The sequence below is a fragment of the Colossoma macropomum genome, unplaced genomic scaffold, assembly GCF_904425465.1.
Source record: "Colossoma macropomum unplaced genomic scaffold, Colossoma_macropomum, whole genome shotgun sequence".
NCBI classification, from domain to species: domain Eukaryota; kingdom Metazoa; phylum Chordata; class Actinopteri; order Characiformes; family Serrasalmidae; genus Colossoma; species Colossoma macropomum.
Genome location: NW_023494787.1, coordinates 46,165,032 through 46,177,234, shown reverse-complemented (window position 1 = coordinate 46,177,234; position 12,203 = coordinate 46,165,032). Strand labels below are relative to the sequence as shown.

General features: G+C 40.7%; 1 protein-coding gene across 5 annotated transcripts in view; it reads left to right on the top strand.

Annotated features, from left to right (window-relative positions):
• The first annotated feature begins 2,008 nt into the window (after nt 1-2,008).
• Nucleotides 2,009-12,203, top strand: part of ptk2aa (protein tyrosine kinase 2aa) — a 204,457-nt gene continuing 194,262 nt past the window's right edge. For 2 of the 5 annotated variants that reach the window (XM_036567582.1, XM_036567581.1), the window contains exon 1: nt 4,657-4,797. Coding sequence is in view for 1 of the 5 variants with exons in the window: in XM_036567576.1 (XP_036423469.1) it covers nt 2,129-2,141 (13 nt within the window). In the remaining 4 variants the exon portion in view is untranslated. Of the gene's footprint in view, nt 2,142-4,656; nt 4,835-12,203 lie in introns of those variants that run through there. The other 3 variants (XM_036567580.1, XM_036567579.1, XM_036567576.1) reach the window with 2 other exon arrangements.

The window sequence follows — 12,203 nt, the reverse complement described above, 5'->3', positions numbered from 1 at the left end:
CTCTATTAAACCTCTGCATCTTCACATGTGCTGTTTTTATTTGCATTCAGGTTGTGTGCTGGTCATCTAAGGTCAGAGTCAGAAACCTAGAGCAGCAGACCTATGAGACAGTGTCCTGCTGCAGGCCTCATATTCACTGTAACACACTGGCCTGACTCATTTTTGTTGAGCTGTATTTTTTTTGATACTGTAAACAAGTCCTGGGCTTCCCATCTGAGTGGGTGCGCTGCGTGTCTGAAGGAGAAGCAGGGTGTGCCGTGAGAGGTGCGTGGGGCGGACTGCTCAGATGGAGTGGGAGTGAGCGGTGCGTTTGATGTGGTGAGAGAAGAACCACAGTTCAGCTACAATATTTAAAACACTGTGAACCGTGAGAGGCGAGAGAGATCTCTGCAGTGGGAATACATCCATTTGACTGGGGTGAGGGTGAAGGCCTGAGTCCAGTCTTCAGCGTAAATGATGTAAGTTTAATTGACTTGACTTTCAAACATGCATTTTTTTCTGTCTGAGAATATTTTTCTTTATTTGCTTGCTTATGAAAATAATGTTGGTAGTAGAAACACAGAAGTCTCTCATCTTTAAGCTCAAGAATCCATGATTCCTTAGGCTTTTGTTCATATTGTAGCAGTGACAGATAAAGAAACCCACCTCCCAACACAGAACACAATAAACACATACACCGATCAGGCATAACATCATGACCACCTCCTTGTTTCTACGCTCATTGGCCATTTTATCAGCTCCACTTACTGTATAGGTGCACTTTGTAGTTCTACAGTTACAGACTGTAGTCCATCTGTTTCTCTGCATACTTTGTTAGCCCCCTTTTACCCTGTTCTTCAGTGGTCAGGACCCCCATGGACCCTCACAGAGCAGGTACTATTTGGGTGGTGGATCATTCTCAGCTCTGCAGTAACACTGACGTGGTGGTGGTGTGTTAGTGTGTGTTGTGCTGGTTTGAGTGGATCAGACACAGCAGTGCTGCTGGAGTTTTTAAACACTGTGTCCACTCACTGTCCACTCTATTAGACACTCCTGCGTTGTTGGTCCACCTTGTAGATGTAAAGTCAGAGACGATAGCTCATCTGCTGCTGCACAGTTTGTGTTGGTCATCCTCTAGTCCTTCATCAGTGGTCACAGGACGCTGCCCACAGGACGCTGTTGGCTGGATATTTTTGGTTGGTGGACTATTCTCAGTCCAGCAGTGACACTGAGGTGTTTAAAAACTCCAGCAGCACTGCTGTGTCTGATCCACTCAGACCAGCGCAACACACACTAACACACCACCATCAGATCATTGTCGATGCAGTGCTGAGAATGATCCACCCCTCAAATAGCACCTGCGCTGTGAGGGTCCAAATACATTTAAATTTTATTTAAAAATATATTAAACAAATATATTTTTGGGCCGTTTTCATACACTGCAAAAAATGTTTGATAAATACATTTGGAATATATATTTTTCTTTATGGGTAAATATGACAAATGTTACTGTTGTGAACTAAAACTTCATATTCAGGTCAAGTCCATTGATTGGTCTGGCAAATTTGGCCTGCATCACTGACAAAAAAAGTCAAATTATTTATTATAAAAGCAAATTATTTCTCTTTTTGATTATATGGAATTCATCTATGATGGATAAATGGCTAAAAAGCAATGCAAAGTTTTGTCATGACATTAAGTGTATATCTGCTAATCATTGCAGTAGAAGTCTGGCCAAAGTGCTTTAAACAATACTGATCCATGTCCACCTGATTTTGTCAAACTCACAAGGTGCAATGCAAGTCCTACATTCTGCACTCTGTGAGAAACTAATACTAACAGAAACGTGTTTGGAGAAATGAAAGGACATACCAACAAGAGGTAGTTTGCTCTGCTTGGAGAGGTACAGAGAGGAAAAGGCTGGCTGGGCCTTCCCACAGGAGAAGGAGAGAGAGTCAGGTTACTGCCGAACAGGTGCCGCTAGCGCTCCTGTGCAGCCAGAGACTGGGGTGAAAGGGGGCAGGCAAGAATCACATTCTCTCTCTGCTGAGGGGTGACTGAGTCTGTTGGACATGGGCAGCAGAATAACTGCTTTGCAGATGATTTCATGCTATGAGGGGATTTACAGCAGAATTGTCCCAGCCCAGACATGAGTCATGAAGGTGGGTCTGGAGGGAGCGTTATTATTTTGTGTATAGCTGATTGCAGATAGTAGAGAGTCTTGCAGTAGACTACACTGCGCCCATTCAAGGTCAGCTTGCATTTGCACTTGTCTAAGGAGGTGAAAGTGGACCGAGATTGGACATTAAAGAGGTAAAGGGCAGTAGGACATCCTGAGTAACTGAAGCTCTGCTTACATAAGAAGCTACTTTTGGAATCATAATCATCAGGAAAGTTATGATTTGTTCTGATTAACAGTGCAACTGATCGAAACTGCATGGAAGGCTTTGTGTCAAGAAGTTGGACAATAAATTTAAAGGGCCTTATCTCACATTTCTCATATTTCTTTCCGAGATCCACGTATGATGCTTGTGTGGTTTTATGAACTAAAAACAGTCATAGTTCATTTTTCCGACATCTGTTAATTCCTGACAATCGTACAGGCTGTGTTTGTTACTGTGCCTTTAAAGCTGAAACATGTAAATGGATTCTGTTCTGATTGGCTGCCCTGTATTGTGCCTCATTCAAAAAGCACTCAGAGCGGAAACGCTGCTTATAACTTAAATGGGCAGGGCTAAACTGCTGGAGGCTGAATAGTTAGATATGTAAATGTGTTGGTTTTTGTGACATCACAAAAACAGGGAATATAAAACTGGCTGTTTTTGCAGATAGTTTTCATATACAGGCGGTATGGACTGGAGAGTGAATGGTACATTTTGAAACAATGTTTACCTGCTACATCAAACTCAATATTTTTTTATAAAAGCAAAGACAATTCGCATGAAATGGGCTCTTTAATATGATATCATTCTAATTTTAGTTTTTTATGTCAAGAAGTCAGTACTTTGTGCTCCATAGCTTCAATTACACATTGCTCTTACTGAAAACCCTGTTATCAAGGTTAGACTTTCAAACATCAGCAGTAAATTACATAACTTTCTGTGATATTGCAAAAAAAAAAACAATACATTTTCTCCAATTTTCTCCAATTTGTGTAATGGTGTGAACATATGCCAGATGGACCCTGTCATCTGGTCCACTAATTTTGGTCTCTTGTACATTGTATTGATTGGACATGGCATTGCTTTTATTTCTGTAATCTTAAATCCAGGGTGCACAGCTCCCATCCTGGATGACCAGCATAGTTTGGTGATTTCCCTTCTCAGACACAAACTAAACCAGATAATTAACTGACATATTGACAAAAAGAAATCACTAAACTGTACTGGACTCTGTAAAAACAGAAATAGAGACCTCTGTCATAAATTGTATCCTGTAGGCCACCAGGTTATCAACTGATTATGTGGCGTCATTAAATTATCTCTGGAATACTTAAAAATAGCCTACCTATTTATGTATTAGTTTGAAAAAAGTAATATAATAGCAGATGTCCAAATCTTCATACTGTTCCAGTGACAGACATTTCTAGGCTGTCTATAACATATAGCAATCAGTTAAATCAGTAACTATGCACTAGTAGTAGTACTAGTGAGAGTAGTAGTAGTACTAGTACTACTATAATGCCAAGATTAATAACTGATCATCACATTGACTTGTCAGTCTACTCAGGCTTTAGCAGAGCTCAGTAACACTGAGATTAATAACTGATCATTATATTGATTTATCAGTTTACTCAGGCTTTAGCAGAGCTCAGTAACACTGAGATTAATAACTGATCACATTGATTTATCAGTCTACTGAGGCTTTAGCAGAGCTCAGTAACACTGAGATTAATAACTGATCATTATATTGATTTATCAGTCTACTCAGGCTTTAGCAGAGCTCAGTAACACTGAGATTAATAACTGATCATCACATTGATTTATCAGTCTACTGAGGCTTTAGCAGAGCTCAGTAACACTGAAATTAATAACTGATCATCACATTAATTTATCAGTCTACTCAGGGTCTAGCAAAGTTCAGTAACAGTGAGATAAATAACTGATCACTAAAATCAGCATATGCTGTATTTTGGGTGCTGCTATGCTGGTCAACTAGCATGACCGAGCAGGGTGACCATCTTAACCAGCATAAACCAGCCAACACCAGCATAGTTACTGTTTTTTTTTTTCAACAGGGTGATTTATCAGTCTACTCAGGCTTTAGCGTGAACTTGTAAAAAAGCTAAGTTAATTGAGCTTCTATTTAGAGTGCACAAAGTTTAAAATAGTTCATCAACAAGTGTTGATGGTCTTTGTTTTGATTTATTTTTTCATTTACTAGTAAAATGTCCTAAATTTATCCTTCCAAAAACGTACAAAGTACCTGTATTGTATAACCAACCCCACTTACAGGGCACTAGTACACAGTAGGTCAGATGTAAACGGTAAATATACAAGTGGTTAGGTATAACATATTTTCCATAGTATTTTCTTAGCAGTCAGATTATCAACACTGAAACTCCTCCAGTCTTTATATATGTTTATATATGTTTTCCAGAGGACTATAACTGTATTGACCCGGTTGCTACGCGGCAGCCATGTTGGAATGCTCTATTCCTGATGAAGTGGGGGGGGATTTGAGGAGTAGCACTGCCGGACTTGGGAGGAGGAGGAGGGCAGGAAAAAGCGTCTGTCAGCTTCGTCTATACTGGAATTTAATCAGACTTTAGTAATCAGAATTCAATCAAAGTGATAAGAGTCCTGAGAGAAGCCCCAGGTGAGCGTCCGGAGGAGGAGAAGTGGAATAAAAGCGAGTGAGTGGCTTCCATATTGTTTTCCAGAATTTCTTGGGAAGCAGGAGAAACAGCCAACTTCGCTATGTATACATTTGGGAGGGGGTTCTGACGCCTCGTAGCTTCTTTTTAGGGCTATTTCTTCATAAGCTTGTGAATAATGCCAACTTTGAATCACCACAAGTTTATAAATGCGTATTTGTTACCACAGTTTTGTAGTGTGGCTTGTGCCCAGCCGCTTCATCCTTTGCCCACATACGTTAACGTACTTCAGCGATCTTAACGGAAAACGTCGCCGTTAGGAAGGTGTTTCTAGAAGCGTCGATATAGTCGATATTTGCCCTGATAGTTGTTTTAATGTAGTCTAACGGTTCATCTGTCAGTGTCTCTGGAATATGAGGCTGAAGTTGGCTTCACATTCGCCAGCTTCTTGTTCGAATTTCCCGTTCCACCTTAAATGGTGCCTCAGTTACGTTATGGTGCCTCAGGCGCCGGAATGTAACTGCTGCGCCATTTAAGGTGGAACGGGAAATTCGAAAAGAAGCCAAGTTCAGCTTCGTCTTTGAAATCAGGGCTAACGTTACACTCTTAAAAACGATGGTTCTTCAGGGGTTCTTAAGTAAAGACAAGGATACTGTAGAGAACCATGAACACTCAAAGAACCATTTCTTTGAATGGTGAAATGGTTCTTCAGATTGATGCACTATATGTTCTATATAGTTCTAAATAGAACCTATTTGAAAATGGTTTCTGTGTAGCACCGCTGCGGCTAGTGTTACGATATCAAACTTGTAACAACAGAGGAACCTTTTCTGGTGCCATATAGAACCATTTTCAGTAAGGTTTTATGTAGAACCGTATTAGAACCCATTCTGCATCAATCTGAAGTGCCATTTAAGCATGCAAGTGGTTCTTTGAGTGTTCATAGTTTTATATAGAACAGTTGTTTTTACCAAAGAACCCTTTTTTAAGGGTCACTTTGCTTCCCTGTATTATATTAACGTTCATCACTGAGTGGCCTCAGTTTCCAGTCACATTGTGGTTAATAGCCAAACGTTGCAATTGCTTTTCTTTTCTTTGAGCAGCTTCATTCTGTCATTTTTCAGATCTTCTCAGCGAGAAAGCTTGTGCTTTTCTGTGTCCTGAGGTGGTGGAATTACAGTACAAGGCCACTGTATTTTTAGACTTGAGTGTTCAGGCTCCTCTGTCCCACCATAAAGCCCAGCAATGTATATTTCATGCTTGGAGAAGGGCCTGCTACTCTCACAGTATTCCCTCTAGTAATGAGTTGTTTATGAAGTTAGGCCTTTATACATGGTGCATTTTTGCATTTAGACTTGTTTTGTGGGTTTGGACTAAGCCTGAATTTGTACTGCAGCACATCTTGAGGTTATATTCTAGGTTGAACTTCATGCAGGGCTTGGCTTTGGACTGTAGGCAGGAAACAAGCCCCTAATGTATTGTGAAGGAATGATCACAGATGGTAAAGGCGTCCTTCAGGTTGCCCTGATTATATCTGATGAGGACGGGGGCTTGTGTTTACAGCAGGAAGCCCAAGTGAGCGTTTTCTGTTGTTTGTATGTGTGGCTGCACAGTTAAAGGAAACTTCCTTTAATTTTTTTTCCAAATTTCTGCATAATTTAGTGGTTGAAATGTAAACAAAGTCATTGAGAGCGGTTTGATGTGAAATGGTTTATTGGAGAGAAACTTATCACCATGGACTTCTTTACAGTGGTGGTGATGGGAACCAGAGATTGCAAAAAAGGTTGTGAAGCGTCACATGTCTGTATGTATTGTTCATAATGGAAAAATAGTGGGAAATCTGAAAAAATAAGTTTTCTTTGGGTACTGTTTTGCCTTACAACATACCTCTCTGCCAAGAAAACTATGGTTTGTGCCAGTAGCTTATCTCAGAGCTGTCGTAAACAATGTCTCAGGAATCAGGCAGCGTATTCATAACCATTTTATATAGTAACTTTCTGTGAGAGCTTATAGATGCTTTAACCCGTGTGTGGTGTTGGGGTCTGTGGGACCCATTTTGAATGTTTACCAAAAGAAAAAATTATGCGATTTATTATTATTTCAACCTCAGATTCTTTGGCCTTTGCTCATTTTCTGTGAAGAACATGTAAAGTAACACATTTTCAGTGACTTCACACTGAAAACCCCCCACACATTTATATTACCCATGTGGTGTTGGGGTGAACCCATGGGGAATAACAGTGTGGAGGTGCTGTGTCCTTCACTCTGTTCTCCTCCTACATGGCGTGCTGTTAGTATGTGTGTGTGTGTAAGTGTTTGTGTGTGTGTGTGTGTGTGTGTGTGTGTGGACAACATGGACAGGCTGCTGACTGGCTACAGCTGCTAAAGGAGAACCCTACGCTGGCCACTTGTGATATTTTGAACATCTGGTATTTTTACATAAATTGTTATGGCTGTATTTAGAAAAACAATAATGCAGTGGGTCCACCAGACCTCTGAGTACCAAACATATCAACACCACACAGAGGTTAAAAGCAAATTTCTGCATAATGAGATGGATAAGATGTAAACAGCATCGTTCAGAGTGGCTTGATGTACAGTGCTTTTTCACACAGTCAGAATTGTTCACAATGGGGGTGATAGGAACCAGACATCTGAAACATTTAATATCTCGTAGCACCCTTGCAGAAACATATTACATGAAATGGTTATGAATACATTTCCTGATGTCTGAGACATTGCATTTATGATAGTTTTGAGGGTAGATGTTCACGTAAAATATATATATTTTAAGTACATACAGGCCTTTGTAAGGCATAACAGTCTCCAAACAATTTTTTAGTGCTATTTTACCATTATTTATCTTGCTTATAAAACTTAGGACACGTGTAGGTTCACTGGAGGTTTTGAATAGTAAATAAAATGGCTATATTTGTGTTGTAAGCATCGCAAATCCTGGTTTCTATCACCACCACTGTGAAGAAATCGGAAGAGTCGGAAAGTTTCTCTACAGTCAGAGCTTCCTAATTCAGCTGAATTGAGTTTTTCACTTAAAATGTATTTTTAAAGTACATGCAGTAAGTATTTTGTAAGGCAAAATAGTCTCCAAACAATTTAACTGCTTTTTTACCATCACCAGCATTCCATATTAAAACTCAGAAGACGTGTAGGTTCACTGGTGGTTTTACATAGTAAATAAAATGGCTATATTTGTGTAAACATGCCGAGTTCTGGTTCCCATCACCACCACTGTAAAGAAATCTGAGTCGGTAAGTTTCTCTACAGTGAAGCATTTCACTTCAGACCCCTCTGAATGACTTCGTTTGCATCTCAGTGGCTGATTTGCTGTGGAAATTTTGAGAAATCTGTGGAATTCCCCTTTCAGCAGTGTGCTGCTTAATGCTAGTTACCTCATGGCGTCTCTCAGGATTCTTGAGGAAGATGCCTTTTCCTGTCATAGGCTGCTTGTGTGGGTGTGTATGAAGCTGAAGGAGTGTGTGTGAGTATAAAGGAGTCACAGCTTCCTAATTCAGCTGAAGTAAGTCTAAAACAGGGACGGGTCATGAATGGTTTCATTTGCAGTGAACGTGCTGCACAAATAGGGCACAGCCTGATATGCGTAAGCAAGACCTTTGAACTGTAACTACATATCAGTGCTATGCCGAAAGTGTCCTTATTTCCCTCAGAAAGGCAGGTTTGCTCACAGCTTACCCTTGAGTACTCATGTTGGCTGGTTTTGAAAGACGTTTCTTCGTGCTCTGTTTCCAGCATAAACTGCAGTGCTGTGCAGAAGTGAAAGACCACCTTTCACTTATTTAATTTCCAGTCAAAATGACTATTAAGTATTATTTCGCTACTGTCGGAAGAAAACCTTGTATCTCCGTTTTTGTCATTTTTCAGTTTTTGATATAATTTGAAACTACCTGTTACCCTTTACATTGTGTGTAAATTTCATGATGAATGGACCAAAAGAAACGGCCCAAAATTACTAGGAAAAAAGTCTGGTTCCATTGACTTACATTAAAAGTAAAGTATGTTTTTCCTTCTCCTGTAAAGTTACCATTTTGAAGATACCAGGTTTTCTTTTGACAACAGCGATTTATTTATTTTTCATTACGCAAAAGCCTCAACAACTTGTCCCGAATGCTTGAGTCTGCACCCAGGACTGATTCTGGGCTAGTTTGGGGGAGGGGCTTATTTTTTTTCGCTGGTTTGCTTTTACAGAATCCCATCCAAACTGTGGATTGATTGCGCAGTTCTATATGTCACTTTTCTGCGTGCAGGTTTGCGCAGTGGTTGGCAGTAGCTTCATCCATTCGGTAATTTTTATTATTTTCCTTGGATACAAACACTCACACAGCAAACAACAGCGCTTTTTTCCTACGCTGACCACAACAGTCCTTTCCCCACGTTCGCAAAACTTGAAAACGGAAATTAATGTGAAAAGTCGAAGCAGTCATGTTACAAAATGGACCAATCACATGGCGCTGGGAGAGCTTCAACATGCGCAGTGGGCTGCACTAGAGTTCACTGGAAGCGAACCCCAGGCCACCGATTTCTGGCCCTCCTGAAATTCTCTGGACCGATCCTGGTTTCAAAAACAGCTTTCACACTTGACCGAATGTACCAAACACACAGAGCAGTCGGACCTGGGTCAGGAAAAAAGCCCTAGTGTGAAAACACCCTTAGTAGTGGGTTATATATTCTGCTTCTCATCGTCCGTGTAATCTCAGACACATTCAGTGGTGTTGAGGTCTGGACTCTGGGGTGGTCAGTCCATTGTTCAGCTTCTTTGTTTGTGTCTGTCTCCTTTTCTCAGTGAGGTTCTTCTTGACAGCTACACATCGTTTCAGACCCATAGCGCTGAGTCGTCTTCTCACAGTGGAAGGATGGATGTGGATGTTTCAGATCTGAAGCAGCTGCATTTTCTCCTCTCTCTCAAAGATGAAAGCTTTAAGTGCTGTTTATCTGATGGGGGCAGTTTTGATGGTCCACCACTGTTGTTTTGAACTGCAGTTTTGGAAACTCCTGTTTTTTTTTCCTCCTATTTTCTTATTACTTTTCTCCTTCCTCATGCAGGTGGATCATCTTATATCTGATCTTCTCAGAAATATCTCCTGAAAAATGAATAACATGCTTAGTGGTCACTGGTCTTTGACTTTTGCGTTATATTGCAAACCAGTTGTTTTCTTATTGTGTTTTATGGAGGCTGTGGTGATTGTATTTGTTAGAAATTCCCTCCATTACCCTCTCAATGCCCTGACATACTCAGAGCATAAATGAACATCTTGTGAATCATCTCTGCTCATCCTGCAGTCTGTCTGTGGAGTAATCATTTTTTTGGTCGTATTCTTCAGAAGACACACCCTGCAAACTTAAAATAGGATCTGTACTGAAAGTGTCACAGTGTAGATATGACGTGTAGAGCTTCTGCCCTGCTGCAGACTTCAAACCTCTCCATTCAGATCCCACAACCTCTTTTTAGTCATGTGGGATCTTAAAGCGATAGTTCAGCCGTTTGCCATTGGGTGATCCTTGCAAGACTACCACCAAATGTATCCATACATTTTTAAACTGTCTTAGTCATCATGTACATGATCAATATTCAGTTTAGTAGATCAAAGGGAGCTCTATACGGTACATCAAAAAGTGAAATAGTTCATTTTTCTCTTGTAAAGAGTTTGAATTATTTTAACTCTTAAATTTAGTGTTTTCCTTGTAAACTGACAAAAAAACCTCTCAGTAGCTGCCAAAGTGTTGCGCATATAAGATGAACTTGCAAAATACTATATTTTGAAAAAATGTATAGTTAAAAAATACCTTTAAATACTTAGACAACAGGACACAAACTGTAAAAAGCTAAGTTGGGCGGGGAAAACATTTATTTGCATAATTTTCTTCAATTCTTACTGTTTTACACTGTGTTACGGTATTGAGAATTTGGTTACTCTAACTGGGAAAAAGTTATTGAAAGTCTAAAAAATCTAATCATTCAGGTTTATTTTTAGTCATTCAACCAGGCACCATTGTTTATATTAAGAAAACAATATGTTTAATGAATTAGATGTTTTGTGAGAAGAACCCCACCGAGCCAAAAGTAGCCCATAAGCCAAGGCATGTTTGGTTTTTTCGTTTTGCACTGGAGCTACGAGGCTGATGTAGCTAACATGTAATGAAAACTTAGGACCACCCACCAGTTAGCATTGTGCAATGTGCATCATTCGCTTCCCTCAAACCATATCCAGTTATTACACTTTCAAATAGATGTGCTTATTATATAATACTCCACTTACTATATAGGTGCCCTTTGTAGTTCTACAATTACAGACTGTAGTCCATCTGTTTCTCTGCCCCCTTTTACCCTGTTCTTCAGTGGTCAGGACCCCCATGGAGCCTCACAGAGCAGGTGCTATTTGGGTGGTGGATCATTCTCAGCAATGCAGTAACACTGACGTGATGGTGGTTTGTTAGTGTGTGTTGCGCTGGTCTGAGTGGATCAGACACAGCAGTGCTGCTGGAGTTTTTAAACACCTCAGTGTCACTGCTGGAGTGAGAATAGTCCACCAACCAAAAATATCCAGTCAACAGCGTCCTGTGGGCAGCGTCCTACAAGGTGGACGGACACGGTAGGAGTGTCTAATAGAGTGGACAGTGAGTGGACACAGTGTTTAAAAACTACAGCAGCACTGCTGTGTCTGATCCACTCAGACCAGCGCAACACACACTAACACACCACCACCACATCAGTGTTACTGCTGTGCTGAGAATGATCCACCACCCAAATAATACCAGCACTGTGAGGGTCCATGGGGATCCTGACCACTGAAGAACAGGGTAAAAGGGGGCTAACAAAGTATGCAGAGAAACAGATGGACTACAGTCTGTAACTGTAGAACTACAAAGTGCACCTATATAGTAAGTGGAGCTGATAAAATGGACAATGAGCGTAGAAATAAGGAAAGATAGAAGCAGTAGTAGTGACCATCTTGGTGGGGTACAAGCTTCCATTGCTTTTTAGCTACATTGGCCTCGAAGCTCCAGTGCAAAACGTACAGACCAAACACCCAGACGTGTCTTGTCTGGTCAACTATGTTTGGGGTAAATGGGCAAAATGTCTCCAAACTATCGCTTTAATGGCAGCAGCTGAGGACCACCTATGGCAGAGCGAGAACAGCGAGCCCTTTGAGAGGCTGTGTGATGGAAAGGCTCCACTTCTCCCTAATACGACTGTAGTTACAGTTTCCAGGCTGATGAATGCTCCATTCAGCAGGAGCTCAGCGGATCTAGCTGCAGTTATACCGCTCAAGATTTTCACACAAACATCTTCACACAAACATCTTAGACAAATGTTTCTTTTAGGGATGCGATCTGGGCTCAGTGCTTAGGGCGACGTGGCTCCCCTGCTTGT